Below are 21222 nucleotides of genomic sequence, written 5' to 3'. Positions count from 1 at the left end.
AGTTAGTCCACCTCCCTATCCACTCGCACCCTTTGAGACGTTGTATCATTTCAGATCTGGACTGCTTCATGTGCAGTCGTGAAGCAGATTCCTCTACAATCGAAGGTTACAGGTGCAGAACTTGCGTCTATGCCAACTTCCACAAGGAATGCGCCGAGTCTCCGATGGAGATGAAACACCCTTACCACCCTCCTCACCCTCTCTCTCTCCGCCTCCTCGCTCTTCATGAAGCTTCGGAGATATGCAGTTGTTGTCGGGAAGAACTCGGACGAGGATTTGTATATCAGTGTCCTATCTGCAAATTCTTCATTCATCTTCTTTGCGCTAAGAAGCCGCCGGTTCTTGAGGTGGATAAGCCCAAGAGTCACGACCACAAGCTCGTCCTCCTCCCTAAGCCACGTCCCTTCACCTGTGATGCTTGTGGTTTACTGCTTGATTCTCCCTCATTTCCTTGGGCTTGTCTCGAATGCGGGGTCATGATCCATAGAGGATGCATCGACTTACCACGCGTGATCAGGATCTGCCGTCACCATCATCGTCTACGTTACAATTCCTCTCCCTCTCGAGCTCATGAATCATCATGGTCCTGTGGAGTTTGTCGCAAGGTCGTTGACAACAACTATGGTGCGTATTCTTGTAGTAGAGGTTGCGATTACGTGGTCCACTCAAAGTGCGCAACAAGAGAAGATGTGTGGGACGGAAAAGATCTTGAGGGAGTTCCGGAGGAGCCCGAAGACGCCGAGCCTCCATTCGAGGTTATAGACGAGAAAACGATACATCATTTTAGTCACGGACATCATCTTAAACTGAACGAGGAGGATGACGAAAGATTTGATAGAGGAAAGCACTGTCGAGCATGCGCTCTTCCTATCTGTATTCACTTGGGTAATACCTACTGCTGCAGAGAATGTGATTGCGATTTCATTATCCACGAAACATGTGCAAATCTGCCGAGAAAGATGTGGTATATGCTACATGCCCATCGACTTGAGCTTCACACCACTAAATTAGAGAACAGTTCGTGTGATGTTTGTGGTCGATTGAGTTCTGGTTTCATATACAAATGCTCCGAAGAGGTTTGCCGTTTCGAAATAGACGTGAACTGCGCTTCAGTCTCCGAACCCTTTAACCATATAACCCATCCCCACCCTCTATTCTCCACGTCGATCTCGAAGCATTACCAGACATGTTCAGGTTGCAAAGAACCAGGAAGTTACTACCGCAAGACCATGCAGTGCATCGAATGCGAGTTCGTCTTGTGTTTCAGGTGCATAACGTTACCATCCAAGATGAAGTACAAGCAAGACAGGCATCCACTGGTTCTTGAAAGCGGTGGAGGAGAAGAGACCGGAGGCGAAAGCTGGTGGTGTGAGATCTGCGAGAGGAGAATGGATAAAGAGGTGATGTATTATACATGTGACGGTTGCTGTGTGACTGTTCATGTTGATTGCGTGGTCGGAGAGGACGTACACATGATGCCCGGTCTTTATTCCGACGAATGGGTGAAGGGGGAGTTCGAAGCTGCGGCCAACGTCGGTTGTTGCCGACCGTTTTGCCATCGATGTGAGATGCGATGTCCGTTCCCCATCGTCTTCAAGAAAAACGATCTTCATTTGTGTACTCTCCGTTGTTTACGCGGCTTCAGGTCATAACTAAAGGTAGCGAGAAAAATAATTTCAAGTTTGAATAAACATTTTTTTCTGATATATATATATATATATATATATATATATATATTTGTGAAGATCGATACAAACTCCATTTCTTTCAAACGTCAATTTAATAATAGTGAATTAATGAAAAGGAGGGTCATTGAGATGTGGAAACTTCAACGGGGAGTGGGAATATTCTTCTTTAATCCATTGTTTTTAATAATTGGTATGACCGTGTTGGTATAATCTAATATAAATGGATAGGTTTGTTGGGAAAAGTGATAAGACAACAAATCCAATATATAATACTACTATAAAGCAAAGAGCTGGAATCCACAACTAAACTCTGTCTCATTAGATGCGTCTAAAATTTGAACACACAAATTTTAAAAAATAAAATTTTATCCAAATATAAGTTTTATTAATCAAGAATACATTTAAAAACAATATTAAAAATTACAAGGAGCAGCTACACCCACAAGGAATGATTAATTAATGAATTTGGAGCAGTGAAATCACATCATGACTTCATTATTAAATTCAGACCGCACCTTATTCCGATAATCCAATACAGTTTCAAAAAAAAAAAAAAAAAACCTAGTTGGGGTCTGTGAGAAATATGGGTTGTTTCAGCTTCGAATCCACCCTCACCTTGTGAGAAAAAGGAGCGACATGTCAGATTTCGACTGCGGCATGTGCGGCTCCCGGCAACAAGCCTCTACGACCGAAGGCTACGAGTGCACGTTCTGCCACGCGGGTAAGTTCCACAAGGAATGTGCCGAATCTCCGTTAGAGCTCCGTCATCACCCTTATCATCCTCCTCACTCTCTCGCCCTCCGTCCCCTTCCCCAAGATCACGGTCTTCACGAGACATGCAGTTGCTGCGGAGACAATCTTGAAATAGGATGTGTCTATCGCTGTACTGCCTGCAGATTCGTCATGCATTTTATTTGCGCAATGAAGCCGCCGGTTCTTGAGGTGGCTCAGCCCAAGAGCCATGGCCACAAGCTCTTCCTCCTCCCTAAACCACGCCCCTTCATCTGTGATGCTTGCGGTTCACTCTTCGATGGCCCCTCTCTTCCTTGGGGTTGTCTCGAATGCGGGGTCATGATCCATAGAAAATGTATCGACTTACCACGTGTCATCAGGATCTCCCGACATCCACAACATCGTCTCAGTTACGTTTTCTCTCCTCCTCCTCTTCCACCTCATGTATCATCATCATGGTCATGTGGAGTTTGTCGGAAAACGGTCGACAACAGTTACGGTATGTATTCTTGCATCAAAGATGACTGTCATTATGTGGTCCACCCAAAGTGTGCAACAAGACATGATGTGTGGGACGGAGAAGACCTTTACGGACAGCCGGAAGAGCCCGAAGATATAAAGGAGCCATTCGAGGTTATAGATGACAAAATCATACGCCATTTCAGCCACGAGCATCATCTTAAACTGAACGATGATGACGACGACACAAGTTTTGATGGAAGCCACCACTGCCAAGCGTGCGCTCTTCCTATTCGTTTCCATTCTGGCAACATCTACAGCTGCATAGGTTGCGATTGTGATTTCGTTATTCACGAAAAATGTGCCAATCTACCGCGGAAGTTATGGTACATGCTACATCCCCACCGTCTGAAACTGATGGCATGCGGGAGTGATATGAACGAATGTAGCGTTTGTTTCCGGGGATTTTGTGGGTTCATATATGCTTGCTGCAAAGCGGATTGCCGTTTCACAGTAGACGTGGATTGTGCTTCAGTGTCTGAGCCGTATATCCATATAACTCATCCTCACCCTCTGTTCTCCACAACGGTTTGGATGAACGGCAAGGCATGTTCGGGGTGCAAAACAAATGACGACTATGACAAGATGATGCAGTGCATCGAATGCGACTTTGTCTTGTGTTTCAAATGCATCAGTTTACCGCCGAGGGTAAGGTATAACCAAGATCGGCATCCTCTGGTTCTCGGAGTCGGTGAAGATGCAAAAGGCGAAAGTTGGTGGTGCGAAATCTGCGACGGGAAGATGGATACGGAGGTGATGTACTACACTTGCGACATTTGTTGCGTCACCGTCCATCTCCGCTGCGTTCTGGGAGAGAATCCACACATGAAACCTGGTCGTTACTCCGACCTTTCGTTCCAGTTTGAGGTTGCGGCCAATAACACTTGTTGCCGACCGTTATGCCATCTATGTGGAAGGCGCTGCGCGTTCCCCGTTTCCTTCGAGACAAAGGGTTATCGTTTTTGTGCTCGGTCTTGCCTCAGCAATTTCAGAAGATCGGAGCTGGAAAAATTGATTTTTAGGTCTGCAAATAAATGAAAAAGGACGATACAGACTCCATTTCTTTCAACAAAATAATTTCAAGTTTGAATAAACATTTTTTTCTTATATATATATATATTGTAAAGACCGATACAAGCTTCGTTTCTTTCAAACGGGAATTAATAATATTGAATTAATGAGAAGGAGGGTCATTGAGATGTGGAAACTTCAACGGTAACTATTGAGTGGGAATATTCTTCTTTAATTCGTATAAAAATTATTGTCCCGTGTAGGTATAGTTTAATAAAAAGAAGGCCATACCCAAAAAAAAAAAGATTCTGATAAATAAAATTAAATAAGGTTGTCGCTCATAACAGTTGAACAGTCACATGATCTTCTTATTCAAATTAAAATACATATTTCATTAGCTCTATATTATAGTATAGAGATCCACATAGCACACACCACTCGAATCAGCCATTCTGCGGTTGAGAGAGAGAGATGGAGAAGGAGTTAGCCCACCTGAGTATCTACTGCCATGGGTGCGGTTGTATAATGAAATCCTCGAAACGCGAAGGCAATCTGTGCATACCTTGCTTCAATGAAATCAGATGGAGCTCGGATTCTCCAATGGAGATGAAACACCCTTATCACCCTCCTCACTCTCTCTCCCTCCTCCATCCTCACTCTGATTATGATTACGAAACTTCGGAGGTATGCAGCTGTTGCGGAGACAACCTCGGAAGGGGATGCGCATATCACTGTCCTCTCTGCAGTTTCTTCATGCACCTGCGTTGTGCCGAGAAACCACCGGTTCTTGAGGTGGCTCAGCCCAAGAGCCATGGCCATAAGCTCGTCCTCCTCCCTAAACCACGTCCCTTCACCTGCGATGCTTGTGGTCTACTGCTCGATGGTCCCACTCTTCCTTGGGCTTGTCTCGAATGCGGAGTCATGTTCCATAGAGAGTGTATTGACTTACCACGCGTCATAAGGATCTCTCGCCACCCACAACATCGTCTCTGTTACGTTCCCTCTCCCCCTTCACCAGCTCATGAACCATCATGGTCTTGCGGAGTTTGTCGTAAAGTGGTTGACAACCCGTATGGTGCGTATTCTTGCATCAAAGGATGCGATTATGTAGCCCATTCAAAGTGTGCAACACGAGGAGATGTGTGGGACGGGGCAGATCTTGAGGGAGTGCCCGAAGAAGCCGAAGATGTCGAGGATCCGTTCGAAGTTATAGATGACAAAGTGATACATCATTTCAGTCACGAGCATCATCTCAAACTGAACGAGGACGATGACACAAGCTTTGATGGAAGCAAGCACTGTCAAGCATGCGCCCTCCCTATTCGTATCCATCTGGGTAACACCTACAGATGCATGCAGTTTGATTGCGAATTTATCCTCCACCAAACATGTGCCAATCTATCAAGAAAGATATGGTACATGTTACACCCTCACCGTCTCGAACTACAAGCCTCTTCAGAAACAGGTATTAAGAGGTGTGACATATGTCCTAGGTTATGTTCTGGATTCATATACAAGTGTTGCAAAGACGACTGCCCTTTTAAAGTACATGTGAATTACGCTTCAGTCGCCGAACCATTTATCCATATAAGCCATCCGCACCCTCTTTTCTCAACGTCGATCTCGATGAGTGGCAAGACATGCTCAGGCTGCAGACAAAATCTTTACAATCATAAGCTGGAATGCATCGAATGCGACTTCGTCTTGTGTTTAAGGTGTTTAACTCTACCGCCTAAGGTAAGGTACGGGCAAGACAGACACCCTCTGGTCCTTCGGGGTGGTGAGGACGTTAGCGGCGGAAGCTGGTGGTGCGAGATCTGTGAACGGAAAATGGATACAGAGGTAATATTCTACGCATGTGACAGCTGTTGTGTCACTGTCCATGTCGATTGTATGCTCGGACGGGACCCGCTCATAAAGCCCGGTCAATATTCAGACCCATGGTTGAAAGAGTTTGAAGTCGCGGCCAACAACCGATGTTTCCGACCTTTATGCGCTCGATGTCGGGACCGCTGTCCATTCCCCATTTTTTTCAAGAGAAATGATCATCATTTCTGTAGTTCACATTGTCTGGATAAAATCAGAACATAGTGGTAATCATGACCACTACCCTTTACCCTTATGGGTTCCAAATCTGGTTCCCCATGTTACTTGTTTCTTAAAAAAAAAAAAAAAGCCTGACACGTTCTTCTTATCTTTCAAACAACAATTATTAGTATTAAATTGATGAAAAAGAGAGCCACTAAGATGTGTAAACTTAAGTGCTAAGTATATTGAGGTGAATAAGATTAGTTTTTTTTTTCTTCTTAAATTACAAAAAGCAGCTAGATTTACGATCAATAAACAACTTTTCTCTTTATTTTGAACAAAGGTAGACACAAAAACCAGAGATAAAACGGTAATTAATAATATCGAATTAATTAATGAAAGAGTAGTCATTGAGATATGTGCTAGATTCACGGGAAGACATGGAGACCCACGAGGAATGATTAATAAATGAAGTAGGAAAATAAGGAAATCACATGGTGGTTTCTTCATTATTCAAATGGGAAGAAGCGAGAAACGAAGATTACACACATTCCATCAACAAAAACAGGGTTTTTTTTTTATAAAAAAAAAAAACACAAACGGGTGCGGCTTGAAGAGAGCGATGGAGGTGGAGTTGGTCCACCTTCCAATCCATCCTCACCCTTTGGCACCTTTCTCCATTTCAGGTTTCTCGTGTCTCATGTGCTTTTCCGGACTGCAGTGCCGAGCATCCAAAGATTACTGGTGCACGTCTTGCTCCCATCCATTCCACAAGGAATGCGCCGAATCTCCATTGGAGTTGAACCACCACCCTTACCACCCTCCTCACCCTCTCACTCTCCGTCCTCTCGATCTCGACACAGATGAAGCTTCTGGTGTATGCAGTTGTTGCGGGGATCTGCTCGGAAAAGGATGGGTATATCACTGTATTATCTGCAAATTCATCATGCATTTTACTTGCGCCAAGAAGCCGCCAGTTCTTGAGGTGGATCGGCCCAAGAGCCACGACCACAAGCTCTTCCTCCTCCCTAAACCACGACCCTTCACCTGTGAAGCTTGTGGTCTAACGCCCGATGGCTCTTCTCTTCCTTGGGGTTGTCACCAGTGCGGTGCCATGCTCCACAGAGAGTGTTTTGACTTGCCACGCCTCGTTAGGATCTCCCGCCACCAACATCGTCTCTGTTTCGCTCCCTCTCCTCCTCCTCCAGCTCACGATGATGAGGCATGGTCCTGTGGAGTTTGTCGCAAAGTCGTGGACAACCATTATGGTGCATATTCTTGCATCAAGGGTTGCCATTACGTCGTCCACTCAAGATGTGCGACGAGAGAAGATGTGTGGGACGGGAAAGACCTCGAGGGAGAACCCGAAGAACTGGAAGATTTCCTGGCACCTTTCGAAGTAATATATGAAAAAGTGATACATCATTTCAGTCATGAACATCATCTTAAGCTGAATGAAGATGACGACCGTGAAAGCTCCGACAGAGGCCAACATTGCCAAGCATGTGCTCTTCCTTGTCGTGTTCACTTTGGTAATACCTACAGATGCACGCACGATGGTTGCGATTTCATCTTCCACGAAAAATGTGCCAATCTACCGAGAAATATATGGCACCTGATACATCCCCACCGGCTCAAACTACAGAAATGTGAAATAGGGTATATACTATGCGATGTTTGTTATCAGATAAGTTGTGGGTTCATCTATACGTGTTGCAAAGAGGATTGTAGTTTCAAAATAGACGTGGCTTGCGCTTCAGTCTCCGAGCCCTTTATCCATAACAATCACCCGCACCCTCTATTCTCCACGTCAATGTCAACGAACGACCATGCATGTTGGGGATGTAGAGAACAGTCTGGCAGTCGTAAGATTATGCAGTGCATCGAATGCGACTTTAACTTGTGTTTCAGGTGCGTAACTCTACCACCAAAGGTGAGGTACAAACAAGACATACATCATCTGGTTCTTGGCGGCGGTGGAGGAGAAGAGGCGGCGGCCATAGATGGAGGAAGGTGGTGGTGCGAGATCTGTGAAGGGAAAATGGACGAAGAGAAGGAAATGTATTACACGTGTGACATTTGCTGCGTCACTGTCCATGTCCATTGCATCCTCGGACAGGATCCGCTCATGATGCCCGGCCGATATTTGGAGGGGTCTGAAGATGCGTTTGAAATTGAAGCCAGCATCAGTTGTTGCCGACCGTTTTGCCACAAATGCGGAAGCCGCTGCCCATTCCCCATCCATCTCAAGAAAAAGGATCTCCGTTTCTGCTCTCTCATTTGCTTATTTTCTTGAGAATTTTGAGTTTGATTACTTACAATTTTTAGAATTTTGGATACTAAACTTGAAATATATATATATTCCATATTTCCCTGTTGATAATCTTTTTTTAGTTTTTGTATCTATTTTTCGTTTTAAATTTGTTAAATAAGGATATTCCCAGACTTGTGTAAGGCCCTTTATACAAAAGTATGAATGAATATTTCAATTATGATATAACTAACCGACTATAACTGTAATTGAATTGCATTGCATACCGTCTAAAAACTAAAAACTAACTCGTTATTAATTTTTTAAAATTAAATTAATTAAATTTGAACCAAACTTCAATCGAGTATAACAATAGTAAAAAAAATAAATAAACAAATGCTAGAATTTTTTTAATGAAAATTAAATTTATAATTTTAAAATCTAAAGGAAAAGATAAATCATCCGAAAGATAAAAAATCCCAAACATAAAATATCTAAAATATCTACAGCGGGTCTAATAAGCTCAAGTAAACCCTAAAAATACCAAATTCTGTCGTGTTTACACCAAACCAAATCCCTGGTTTCTTTTGTTGTAGCTCTTCGATCAAAACTCTCAATCTGTCCGCAGAGAATCGATCTGGGAGTGAGAGAGCGAGGAGATTGAGGGAGCGACAATGGATGCCATGAGGAAGCAGCTCGATGTGCTCATGGGTGCTAATCGAAATGGCGATGTGACGGAAGTGAATCGCAAGTACTACGACCGCGAGGTCTGCCGTCTCTACCTCTCTGGTCTCTGTCCTCACGACCTCTTCCAATTGACGGTGCGTATAATCTTTGTGTCCATGTCCTCTTTCGTAGTCTGTTTTCTGCTCATCTCCCGAAAACCCTATCTTCATTAATGCGGTGCTTCGTGGGGTTCGATTATTTGGGTGGTGAAAATGGTCGAGAAGGCACGAGAGGAAATGAGATTCGGTGCATGAAATTACAGATGAGGATATATTGATTCTATGTTGTTAAAAATCCTAGCTTATATAGGGTGTGTGTGTTGATTATGATTAATGTTTGGTTGGGATGGAAGATGGGAGCATGGCCAGGCGATCATATCATTATAGTGACAGCATGTTACTCGCTAGCTATCTGAAATGCTTTTGTCAGTTTCGTCGTTTTACTCTACCCTTTAGATGGCGTTCTTGGCCCAAGAACGATAGTCAGTTGTATATTACTGATACTTCTTCTCTATTTTGGTTCCCAAGTAACTCCTCTTCGTAATTTTTGACCCCCTTTGATTTTTGTGTTATCAGAAAATGGATATGGGTCCTTGCCCAAAAGTCCACTCTTTGCAGCTCAGAAAAGAGTATCCTTTTTTGGAAACTATAAGTCTATCTCGCTTTCCCTAGCATCGAGCTCACTTTCTCTAGTTCCCTATTTTCCATCATTTTGTTATTATGGTACCCAAAATCCCTGTATGAAATTGTTTCTAATATCTATTTAAATCTCATAGCATGTGAGTGCCATGGTTGATTCGCAATGAGTTTTTTATTGACTAGCTGAAAGCAGTGTTTATGGTTTGACTAATCTCCTTGGGTTTATTCTTGAAGGATCTTTATCTATCTGATTAAAGTATGTGAAATTAGTCATGAAGACTGACATGGGTTTTGGGGTCTAGGCAAAGTTGTTATTGGAATTGTATATGAGGCTTTGATTTCATCATATATAGTTTTACCACATCTTCAGTGGTGTGTTTGTTTCTTTTCCATACTTTTGTGTTGCCTTAGCACTTCCTTAGATATGAAGAAGCAAAGGCAAAAGGTGTTGACAACTATGACAGGGAATTGGAAGACGCTATAGACAGGTTGATTGTTGAGTGCGATAGGAAGATTGGTAGGGCCCTTAAGCGTCTTCAAGAAGAGGATGCCAAAGCTGCCATCGCAATTTCCGTCTCTGAAGTCACTCTGGTGATGATCTAATCGCAGATATTGGAGGTAGTTGTTACCTCCTAGTTTCTAAATTCAGATTTATCCATCTTTTGGTACTTTAACTGCAGACACCTGAAATACTGGAGTTATCAAAACAAATTAAAGAGAAGATGAAGGAAGCAGACCAGCACGGTAATATGATACAGTATAAATATTTTTCCAGCTCTTTTAGGCCCCTTTGCTTTCTTGAATGACTTTTCTGTTAATTGGTGGCATAGCTTTGTTGTTTGTTGTGTAAGTTAATGTTCCTCTTGAAAATCCATGAAAATGTTTATTATGTGATTATTTGTATGAATGGGTTAATGTGGTGATAACAGGAGCGTTGCTGCAACCCGTTCTGATTTTTAAAGTTTCATTATGCTACTCCTTAGGTCAGACACTGTGTTTGTATTTCCTGAAATATCGTCTTACCATCTTCTAGAGCGGGATAAACACTTGTGTCTTTACCTGTATGTTTGCTACTATGCATGGAATTGTTGAATTTAGGTTTTGATCAGGTGAGATAACGCATTAATGGCTTACTAAAGTGTAAAATAATTGCATCTGTTACTTTTAAATATATTTCTTTTATCTCTGTTTCAACACAGTTTTCTTGGTAGAATTTATTTGCTGTGGTCTGTACTAATTTACTAAAATAATTTTGAACAGCCTGCTCTTCTAGAAAATAAATCTTGATGTTCTTAATTGACTGAAATTGAACTTGTGGTATTGTCTGAGATGTCATTTAACCTTTCCTGAACATTCCACATTTTATAACCTGGCGTCTTTTTGGGTTGGGTGGCAACGCTTCTGCTAATGGTTGTTGTTTGGTTGTTGAACTCGAGATGCTGGTAAAAATCGTCTTAAAAGGAAGATTGTGATGTCACTTTACAGATCTTGAAGGCAAGACGGATTTTAAGATTAGAGCTGTTGAGATAATTGAAGAATTGAGGACCAAGAGAGCTGACAAACAGGTGTGTGAAGATATGCTTTGCTATGGATTTGATCGGCCTGGTAGGTAAGTTAATTATGTTATGTTAAGTTGGGAAATCGTTTTTCCTGTTTCTGTTGTAGGCAATGCTGCTTCTGGATGCCTTCAATAAGGATAGGGCATCCTTGCCGCAGCCTGTTACTACTCAGCCCCCAGCATCATCATTGCCTCCACCTGATCCTCGTACTCAGGAAATGATAAATGAGAAGCTGAAGAAGGCAGAAGATCTCGGTAAGGGAGTAACATCTAATTGACATCTGTTTTATTGCAATAGTTGGAAATAACCAGTAGATGGTTATGACATCTGTTCATTTTCTTAGGTGAACAAGGAATGGTTGATGAAGCACAGAAAGCACTAGAAGAGGCTGAAGCTCTCAAGAAGGTTTGTTTATGTTTCTTAATGTCGTTCCCTGTTTGAAACTTATATTTCACTTTTTGTAATTTGTACACTGAAGCAGTCTGGAGATGTTGAAAATATAGTTACCCTAAGAGATGTATTGATATCACATGGAAAGTACTTGAGTACTTGTATCATTTTCCTTTCAGCTTAATTTGCCGAGGTTATAACCTTTGATCCTTCCCTGTTCCTAGATTTTATTAGTCCCTGAAGAGTGTTGTGCCTATTTTTGTTTCAGCTTGCTGTTAGACAAGAGCCTGTAACGGATTCTTCCAAGTACACTGCAGCTGATGTGCGCATTGTAAGTTGAGACTGTTTTTTTTATCACCTTATTTCTGTGCCATGATTGCTAAATTTGACTTCTCTCATGAAGGTTACCTAGAATTGTGTTTCCAGTGTCTCTCGGATTCTGCCAAGTACGCCTAGACTGTTTTTTTATGACCTTATCTCAGATGTCTCTTTAAAATGTTGAAGGTGACAATCCTTTTTTGTGCAATTAGATGAATAGTCGTGGATTTGAAATGTGTTAGGTTCACTGGATTGTTTGATTTCATTTAAAGGATGAACAAACTGTTGTTCGCTCTTTCCAAACAGATTAGTCGCAGTGTGCATTGGCACAGAAGTATAACATGTTCCTTCTGTGCTGAATGTGTCTGTTACATGGGTCCGTTTTTCTATTCTTCATGTCAATTGATTAACTATTCTTGGTGTTTCTTTGTCATCTCAGACAGACCAGAAGCTACGCCTATGTGACATATGTGGAGCATTTTTGAGTGTATATGACAGGTTAAGTTTGTTTACTTGAACTTTGTGGTTTATATTTCCTTTCGGCATTCAAGGGCAAGCTAGAAATAGATTCTTGGGTTGCATGTGGTTTGACATTTGACTCCCGGCTATTGTGCCTCCTTTTCACCAGCAGGCTTTTTGGGCCCAATTTAACGAGGATTACTTTTGCAGCTGTTAAATGTGCGTCTTTCTGATTTATTATGCTCGACAATCGTAACATTCGAGATAGTGAACCTTTGATCGGTGTTTATGTTTCATCAATGATCGGCAATGTTATAAAATTTGTGCTGCTTTTAGTGATCGTCGCTTAGCTGATCATTTTGGAGGGAAGCTTCATTTGGGTTACATGCTGATTCGGGACAAATTAGCAATGCTTCAGGTATATTGTCAGTCTCCTTGGGGATTCATTTTTATATCTTCATATTACATTTATTAATTTGCCCTTGTCAAGTGACCCGAGTTAGTTTCAACTGATTCTCAAAATATTTCTCTAAAGTTTCTTCAGGAAGAAAGAAACAAAGTTCGGAAGGGACAGAATGAGGACAGGAGGTTTTCTTCCATGACTTTCATTCACTCTGATTGTTTTCAATTTGGTATCCTTGGCGATCCCTAAGTGTAAAATCATGTTCATTTTCCAAACTATTCATTTCTCAGATCAAAAGAACGCAGTAGGGATCGCGAATCAAGTAGAGACCGAGACCAGGGGGATAGTCGTGACCGGGGAAGAGATGACGATCGCAGGAGTAGAGATCGGGATAGGTATTATGATCGTGAACCTGAAAGAGACCATGACCGAAGACGAAGCTATGACTCAAGAAGTCGGCGTAGGTCACGTTCCCGCTCCAAGGAAAGACCAAGGGACTATGATCGTCACAGGTACTGATCTAATTGTCATCCCACATGCATCTAGTAATTTCCTTACCTATCTCAAAAGCTAAGATAGTGATGGTTAGAGTTGCGTCCATTCTCTCTTTTTGGATTGTAATAGGCGTCTTTATTACTGAAGAAACATAAAAAAGAGAAGTTTATTTAGGAGCAAGTAACAAACTGGAATCTGCATTTGTATTTGTGGGTGGAACCCAAGATTCTGTTCCAGTGTTCTTTCCTCTTTTAAGTTTCTATTGCAATAAATCTTTGTTATTTTGGTGGCATATATAAAGCATGTGATGGGTCTGTAATAGTGAAAATGAGAGAATATTTACTCTTGCAGGCGTCACGACCGCTACTAAGGGGCTCGGCCGCCTGAGAGCTAACGGCCGATATATAATATCAATCTGGTGGTGAGACTCTCTTACATTATGTGTTTTTGTTTTCCTTTTTTTTTTGGGGGGGAGGTGTATGTTCCCACGTTTGTGGAGATTCCCAGTCAGTTTCCTGCCCTTGTGGTGGTGATATCAAAGACTCGTAGAAGATTTGCCTTCAGTTCACAGTATGGAATCCTTGGTGAGATCTTGTAGTATGTTTTATGCCATCAGAATTTGGTGTTTTTCTCGTCGCCACATGCGAGGGTTGTTGTCTACTGCTTACCTTTTTTGAACTTGGTTTCGAATTTTAACCTCTGAAAGATCGATCAATGTCTGCCTAAGAAGACTATAAAGGAATATTGACCCCATTAAAGTGTTGACGGGTGCAATCCCAATTGCGGACTTTTATGATGCGTTTGCTGGCCATTGGTATTGATTGGTAGAAAAACTGTTGTTGGTAGAAATTGCGATTTAGAACGATTGGTTGATAGCGATTGCGATTTTGTTTAAATTAAAAAAAAATACATTTTTTTATTTATTGTATACAATATTAACTATTTTTAAAATATTTTAATTAGTTTTTTTACTATTATTTGATATCAAATAATTATTAAATTTATAAATATAATTTTATTATTAATTTAATTTATTTTGAAAAATAATTTAAATATTAAAAATATTTATTGGTACAACCAAACAATATCAAACATAATATATACCAAACAAAATTATTAATATTTTTTTAAATTTATGTATATATGTATTATATATATATATATGTGTATATATATATATGTGTATGTATGTATATGTATATATATATATATATGTATGTATGTTTATGTATGTGGGTGTATGTATATATATGTATGTGTGTATATGTGTATATATATGTATATATTTATATGTGTATATATGTATGTATGTGTATATGTATATATATATGTATGTGTATATAGATGTATGTATGTATATATGATTGTTTGTGTGTATATATATATATGTGTGTATATATGTATGTATATATATGTATGTGTATATATATATATGTATGTGTATATATATATATATGTATTTATATATTTTATGTATATATACACATGCGTAAGTTCTTTAAATATATAATATGATATATGTATATATATATATTAATATTAGGATTATTTTGATCATTTAATCAAAATATTGCAAAACGCTATCGTAATCTTTTGGCTGCGATTAGAATATTGATGTTTTATTACGATTGCAATCACTTTTTCAATCGTCCGTAATCGCCAGAAATTGCAATCGCTACGAATTGCGGGCGATTGCCGGTCACAACCTAACTAGTTTGAGTTTTGGACAATCATTCGTATATGAAATCATATCTTCTCTATATTTTTCTTCTTATTCTTATATTCATGTTCATGGAAATGTATTTCAAGGTTTTTAGATGAGAATGGTATCTCAAGACACATTACCACATCTAACAGAAGCTATGAACACGAGACAGAGAAGATGGACAGCAGTAGTTGCCTGTCTGGAGCAGAACTGGACATTGGCCTTTGCCGAATCTGAGCACATCCCGACTTGCGGATCCAGGATCATGAACTTCAACACGATCCCCCCATTTCCGACACACGGATCCTATCGTGTAATTGCTCGCGAATGGTTATATGTTCAGGACACTGAATGCATCCTTCACCTAGAAAAAACAATTCCATTCATTCTTACTGGCAATTCAAATCAAATTCTCCGCCTTCACGCCAGTTCTCTTGCTCATCTGTTTCTCCATTTTCATTTTCCTCATCATTCAAGAAATCTTCTGAGGGTTCCTTCTCATCTCTCTGGCTGTTGTTTCCCCATCCATTCACCATCTCATCAAGGTTGATGTTAGGCTCCATCTCATGACTTAGCGGACCATTGTTTCCCTGATTCAAAATCGCATTTGCTCTTATCGGGTTGTGAGAAATGATCTCAGCATGGGCCTGCAACTCTGCCCTTACTTGTCCTGCCTGTGCCATAGCTGCCATTCGCAACTTAGCCTCCTGAGCCTCTTGAGCCTCCCGACCAGCTTTCTCCTGATCCATCTCTGCTTTTAATTTGAACAAGGTTTTTCTCTCTTCTTGGAGCAAAGCTTGTTCTATCATCAACCTTTCCTCAGATCTGAACTCTCCTATGGCTCTCTTTCGAGTTATTATGTTAAAAGCTAGGGCTTGTTTCTCGAATGTCGCCGCGAACTCTGCAACTTTAGCTGCGATGTTGTTATCCCATTGCTGGGAGCGGGATAGAGTCTGGCCCGTTGTGTCTGAATCAAGGATTCTATCGTCCTCTTCTGCTTCATAATCTGCTACGACATGGTAAGGCAATAATCTGCATAAGTCAGAAGAGAAGACCGAAAATGAGGAATATAACATAACAGAGCACATCTTCAATGTTTAAGCCGCTGCAAATTGGCAATGAATCTAGGTAACCATAGTAAAACAAACAGTCTGATTACAGAAACTTAAGCAGATATCGTAGATTCTCACTTTACACAAAATTTCCCAGATTATACCAATGGAAAAGTTGCTAGAAACTTTATGCCATAAGGAGAAAATGTGCTTGCAAATTAACTGCACAACTTGGATAATCAGGTCGATGCTACCACACTAAATCCAATCCGGTATGTGAAAATATTTCGAGATGAGGATTCTACAGAAACAAAAGGTGAACTGACACGCAGGCAAATCTCGAGAGACCCACACGAATCAATCAACGGAAACAACAACAATCACATCAATCCCAGAAGCTTCCAAAAGGAAACATTTTTAGGTTACTGTATTTAGTATTTGCAGGATATATGAGATGGAGGCAACAATAAGTCTCAAAGAGATAAGAGTATATCACTTCAATCACAGAATTCATGATTTCATATATTGAAGACCACACACAACACACAATGCATACAAGAACAAACGAAATTCAACAACTTCAGGAAAGACACGCGATTAAGGCGTACAGATGATCTCAGTGAATTCCTCAGATGTCCAAACCATCAGAAAAAACGATCCATTCAAGAGCCAACAAATCAAAATATGACAAGAAAACATAAATTTTATTAAACGAACCTTTCGCAAGCGTCTTCAAGAGAAGAGAAAGGCCGCTTGAAATCCGGATGGCAGACACGCCAAGCGTCCTGGTAAGAGAACTGAAGCTCCATGTGGTTCAACGGTCGCATCAATTTCTGCTGCTGTTGCTGACTACTCGACATATTCTGCTGGTGCTGCAAGTTCGGAGACTGCTGCACCAAATTAGGGCTATGATTAGGGTTAGGGTTAGAGCTCTGCTGAGACGGGTTGATGGGTCGGCTCTGAATTAATCCCGGGGTCCGGAGATGCACATCGATATTCGATGGAAACCTCGACATCGCCGCCTGTTGTTGCTGTTTCTGCAACTGTTGCAACAGGAGGAGTTGCTGTTGACGCTGTTGCTGCTGTAATTGTTGCTGCTGTAATTGGTGTTGTTGAAGGATGAGTTTCTGCTGCTGCTGCGCAGACATTGGCTTAGATTCATCCATTTTGTTCCTCCCGTGATCCTCTTGAGTATGACTTTCGAAGTCTAGGGCTTCCGTCTGCAAATGTTCTTCGCCATGACCATGTCTACGTTTCAAGCAACACAATGAGCGAGAATCAGAACTATTTCTTGCTGTTGCTCATTGGTCTTATAGGTACTTGAAGCCCATTGGGCCTACAAGTATTGGATGTCTATTGGGCTGCATGGCTAATAAAGAGCCCATTGGGCCTTATTAATTTGCCTCACATTTCACGTTAGTGTGAACGAATTTTTTGTTTAATTCATGCTAATTTCAATTTTAATGCACTGTATTTATTATTTTTATTTTTATCCGGATATTTCACATTTGTATCCAAAAACGTTTTTCTCCTAAACTTTCAGATTTGGGAAAAGATTAATCACTTTATGAAAACTAACAAATACCCTCCATTTTCTTCATCACCACGTGTGGGTATTGAATGAATTCACTCTATTCGTCTGCAGCATATTGAAATTTGTATCCACAACGGTCGGAGACAATATGAAACCACGAACACAAGCGTTCTGTGTGTCCGGAGGTTATGATCCAACAACCAACTCTTTCAAAGATCTGAATGGCGAGTTCTGTCCGTATGCCACTGCGTCTCTCCACAAAGTCAGCCCTGTTTGGATACAAAATAAAGCCATAAACCACCTTGTGAGATGGATTCGATACGGAAGATTGGACGGATGAAAAGGACAAAATTTACGGAAGAGAGATCCCCGAGTTCACTGACCGATCCATGAGATCAAACCGAGCGTAGCCGCCACGAAGAATCCCTTGCTGGTGCAGTTAAATCTGTGGATAAATGGGGTTATTTCTGATCAAACCGTTGTTTTGATGAGGATTGATGATGGACAATATTTTTAGCAACACCCTTGGAGAATCTTACATATATAAGCATAGGACATTGCCATATCCGTACAAGAGGGTTGCCCATGATGAACCAGTGAACCTGCATCAAGATTTTAAGCCGATCAATGTCTTGCATGCCTCGTTTTTCCGTCTTGGATTAGAAAAAAGAGATGAAAATGATGTGAATTCTAGAATTTACGCCACAAAAACGAAGATTTATCACTGCCTGTGGGAGACCGAAAATATCAACCGGACCTAACTCTCCATAAACCAATGGAACTCTAGCAGCAAGAAAATCCAAGTCCGATAAGACTGATACGTGATTCGACACTACAGAGTAGTCTTAGAAGAGACGGGAGAATTAAGATCGTGACTTTGCGATCACATGCTAAAATATCCAATCACAAGCATATTGTTTAATAGAAAGGGTCGGGAAGATTTGAAGAACATTACCACATGAGGTCGCGGATGAATAGTGCTCGAGGGATCATAAGGCCATTCCCCATCATAGCCAGCACCATTGTATAAGGCGATAGGCCTTTTATATTGTCAGGGCTCAGGAAATTTGTCCACTGAAAAATTAGGACATCATCAGATGGGAACCACAAAGAAAAAACAGAGTCAGACTGATGAGGGAATGTCCGAAAAAAAAGCATTTGCCAAAATACCATCTGTGAGACAGGCATCCACATGAAAAGAAGTGTGGCCGTCCATCCGGAAATTGATCCGACAAAGTTAACACCTTTCTCCGAGAGTTTCCCGGTACGGGCCTGCAATGTTACCAACGGAAAATTCAAAAAATAAATCACAGTTTGAAGCTCGAGTTAAGAGTTCCAGTCCCTTCTCTATGGGATGCTTGTAAGCCAAGAGTTACAAATGAAATACGATTGCAGGAATGAGATTTTAGAGAAACCAGAAGAGATCATTAAAAAGGGGGGAAATGAGCAAAGGCTAGTCACATTCTGGTCTCCACATCCCACACACCTTTTCCATGACTATGCCGCCGGTATTTTCTATAACTAAGAAGTAAGAACCCCTAGATTGCTACTCAAGTGTTCTGTGTTCATAATCGGGTCGAAATCATCGTGATTAATTTACAAGATCAATAACAAAATTTGTTAAAAAACGTTGACATATCCCTCCCAGCAAACAATACAAGTCAAGACTGTACATGCATAGGCTCACCATGACAATTGCTGCCACAGCGATAACAAAAGCTGTCGCTCCCGGCAAGATGCAGTTTGGTACATACGGGACAAAAGTAGACCACATGATCTGCAATTTTCAGTTTAAAAGAGTTAGCTTCAAACTGAACAGCTAATTCTATTCTCCTGACCCATCCAAGATGTGTGAATGCACAGTTAAAAAGAAATTACTTGAGGAAGAACTGAGAGTCCACCGACAGTGATAAAGTCTTCCCACAATTGCCATATTGTAGCAGTAAGCAGACCAAAGTAGTTCATGAAGTTCAATGCAAGACCCATAAGCACAATGGTTGAAGTAGCAACAAAATGCTGCAAAGGCATTGCTTCAGCCATTCTGAGCTGCAGTAGAACAACGTAGGTTGTGATAACTCCCAGTGTCTGCACCAAAACCGCTTCCTTTTCTTTCTTCTTAGCGAAATACGAAAGCAACGACAGGTTTCCAAGCAAACCAGTTAACATCCCCTGCATTCGAAACTCGCTGTCTCAGTTTCGGAAACACAGAATGAATCATTACCCATTTCCACACACATTTTGGACGATGGCAAACATAAAGACTTGTACTTCTCTCTTCCTCTAATGAGCTTCATCAAGAGCAAAAGACCAGAGAATACAAGACAGGTCGTGTCGAGGAATCGAGGAGAAATACAGTGAGTACGAGATTGTAAGAGATTACCAGCCATGGGACTGCCGAAAGGGCTGTCTTGTTTCCCGCCATAAGATTCTGGGCATTGAGGATAATCTGCGGCAACTGTAGCATCAGAAACGGAAAGTTCGCTGCACCGGAAAATTTCGCCGTCCATGAATCCCATTCTTCATATGCTTTACTTTTCCCAAAATCTGCAGACCCCTTGAGAAATTCGACAAATCACCAAAGACCCAGCAACCAGATCAACAATCATTATATGATACAGAATCAGGATCGATCCTCATGAAAAAAAGGAATGCGATAAATGAACAAATCTAGAAACTTTCAGCTAACACGAACAAGCTTTCTCAGCATCCAAACAGGGGACGAGCTTCGACACCTCAATCAATTCACATTTAAATCTCACCTGGTGAGGGAGCCCCGAGTCGACGGCGCGAACCGGAATGATCCGACGGCGAGTCGACAGGACCGAGTTCAACCGAGTCAGACCCAACCCACGGGAACAATTAACGGCAACAGTGGACGCGACACCGTCGTTACGCTTCGACGGCGAACAGGAGAGCCGGCTCGTGGGAAGGCGGGAAGAGGAAGGGCAACTCGGGAATATCAAGAAGCGATGGCCGCCGAGAGGAGTTGCGACAGACTTAGCAGCCATGGAAGATGCTCTTGCGTTTTCAGAACGGAGACGAAGAGGGGAAAACCCGAGTGAACTCGGCAACTGTAATGGAGAGAAGGCATAGGGAACAAAGACCAAGTTGACACGTTGAGGGCATTATCGTAAATATTAAGACGATTTGCACGGATGCGCCATGTGTCCGTCTGTTGGGATCGGAGATTTTTTCCTCTTCCCGCCGCCTCGTGACGTGGACTTGTCGGAAAATACGATTTTACAATTTAGAAAAATCTCTTCTTCCTTCATATGTCATCAAGCAGAAGCCTTACGTTTGAACACAAAAGGAAGATTTGGTAAATGATACAAAGAGCAATAATATTCAAGTGAAATAGGCTTTCAGTTGTACAAGAACAAGACAACACCACATCCAATGACAAACCAGACCGAACCCTCTTGAAGATCTTCAACTCAACTCACATTATACAGCAACCCGGCGATGACTCCAACATCTCCGGAGACCTGCCCATATGCTAAACAAGTCAGCTCAATCCTTCTCATATATACATATACATACATACAGTCACATCAATGTGTTATGAATGTCGGATATATTCCAGACAAGTAGAGGATAAAGTACTTACATCTGTCCTAAACTGGCGAAATCAAACCCAGGATCGATCTCCTGCACGATATCGCTCGGTGGTTGCCCGCATTCCGAACCAAATAACGAGTCATGCCCGATGAGTTG

The 21222-nt window shown here is 41.4% G+C and overlaps 8 protein-coding genes across 14 annotated transcripts in view; 5 read left to right on the top strand and 3 right to left on the bottom strand.

Annotated features, from left to right (window-relative positions):
* The first annotated feature begins 68 nt into the window (after positions 1–68).
* On the top strand, positions 69–1652 carry LOC104803120. The gene has a single exon (XM_019201151.1). It carries the CDS (start codon positions 69–71, stop codon positions 1650–1652), a length of 1584 nt encoding a protein of 527 aa, XP_019056696.1.
* Positions 1653–2324: 672 nt separating this feature from the next.
* On the top strand, positions 2325–3977 carry LOC104803119. Its single transcript, XM_010526995.1, has one exon. The coding sequence runs from the start codon at positions 2325–2327 to the stop codon at positions 3975–3977; it is 1653 nt and encodes a 550-aa protein (XP_010525297.1).
* A 498-nt stretch (positions 3978–4475) lies between these two features.
* On the top strand, positions 4476–6041 carry LOC104803118. The gene has a single exon (XM_010526993.1). It carries the CDS (start codon positions 4476–4478, stop codon positions 6039–6041), a length of 1566 nt encoding a protein of 521 aa, XP_010525295.1.
* A 552-nt stretch (positions 6042–6593) lies between these two features.
* On the top strand, positions 6594–8274 carry LOC104803117. Its single transcript, XM_010526992.1, has one exon. It carries the CDS (start codon positions 6601–6603, stop codon positions 8272–8274), a length of 1674 nt encoding a protein of 557 aa, XP_010525294.1. The 5' UTR covers positions 6594–6600.
* Positions 8275–8757: 483 nt separating this feature from the next.
* LOC104802907 (U1 snRNP-associated protein usp106-like) lies at positions 8758–13895 on the top strand. 5 transcript variants are annotated; one of them, XM_010526728.2, is made up of 13 exons: positions 8763–9050; positions 9531–9583; positions 10016–10184; positions 10274–10337; positions 11079–11158; positions 11259–11406; positions 11496–11557; positions 11811–11873; positions 12300–12358; positions 12656–12737; positions 12855–12907; positions 13013–13234; positions 13569–13895. In XM_010526728.2, the coding sequence occupies exons 1-13, from the start codon at positions 8904–8906 to the stop codon at positions 13585–13587; spliced, it is 1221 nt and encodes a 406-aa protein (XP_010525030.1). In that variant the 5' UTR covers positions 8763–8903; the 3' UTR covers positions 13588–13895. The 5 variants fall into 5 exon arrangements, 3 of the variants coding, with proteins under 3 accessions (XP_019056808.1, XP_010525030.1, XP_010525032.1); XM_010526730.2 differs by having other exon boundaries at positions 8765–9050; positions 12864–12907; XR_002023745.1 differs by lacking the exons at positions 13013–13234; positions 13569–13895 and adding an exon at positions 12492–12538 and having other exon boundaries at positions 8758–9050; positions 12864–12907.
* A 1059-nt stretch (positions 13896–14954) lies between these two features.
* Positions 14955–17264, bottom strand: LOC104802906 (putative uncharacterized protein DDB_G0271606). The gene is made up of 2 exons (XM_010526727.1): positions 16692–17264; positions 14955–15954 (listed from the first exon to the last, which is right to left on the bottom strand). The coding sequence occupies exons 1-2, from the start codon at positions 17138–17140 to the stop codon at positions 15312–15314; spliced, it is 1092 nt and encodes a 363-aa protein (XP_010525029.1). The 5' UTR covers positions 17141–17264; the 3' UTR covers positions 14955–15311.
* A 264-nt stretch (positions 17265–17528) lies between these two features.
* Positions 17529–20665, bottom strand: LOC104802905 (maltose excess protein 1, chloroplastic-like). Of its 2 annotated transcripts, none has more exons than XM_010526726.1 (9): positions 20268–20665; positions 19889–20062; positions 19387–19677; positions 19196–19285; positions 18679–18780; positions 18464–18582; positions 18048–18110; positions 17892–17953; positions 17529–17777 (listed from the first exon to the last, which is right to left on the bottom strand). In XM_010526726.1, exons 1-9 carry the CDS (start codon positions 20514–20516, stop codon positions 17695–17697), a joined length of 1233 nt encoding a protein of 410 aa, XP_010525028.1. In that variant the 5' UTR covers positions 20517–20665; the 3' UTR covers positions 17529–17694. The 2 variants fall into 2 exon arrangements, with proteins under 2 accessions (XP_010525028.1, XP_019056786.1); XM_019201241.1 differs by lacking the exon at positions 20268–20665 and adding an exon at positions 20201–20256.
* Positions 20666–20781: 116 nt separating this feature from the next.
* Positions 20782–21222, bottom strand: part of LOC104802903 (peroxisome biogenesis protein 19-2) — a 3012-nt gene continuing 2571 nt past the window's right edge. For both annotated transcript variants that reach the window (XM_010526724.1, XM_010526725.1), the window contains exons 5-6: positions 21116–21190; positions 20782–20993 (exon numbers count right to left, since the gene is read on the bottom strand). In XM_010526724.1, coding sequence (XP_010525026.1) covers positions 20948–20993; positions 21116–21190 — 121 coding nt within the window. In that variant the 3' untranslated portion in view covers positions 20782–20947. The remainder of the gene's footprint in view (positions 20994–21115; positions 21191–21222) is intronic.

This window comes from Tarenaya hassleriana, unplaced genomic scaffold (genome assembly GCF_000463585.1).
Source record: "Tarenaya hassleriana unplaced genomic scaffold, ASM46358v1 Cleome8, whole genome shotgun sequence".
NCBI classification, from domain to species: domain Eukaryota; kingdom Viridiplantae; phylum Streptophyta; class Magnoliopsida; order Brassicales; family Cleomaceae; genus Tarenaya; species Tarenaya hassleriana.
The sequence above is the reverse complement of the archived record's forward strand: the minus strand, read 5'-3'. Positions and strand labels throughout refer to the sequence as shown.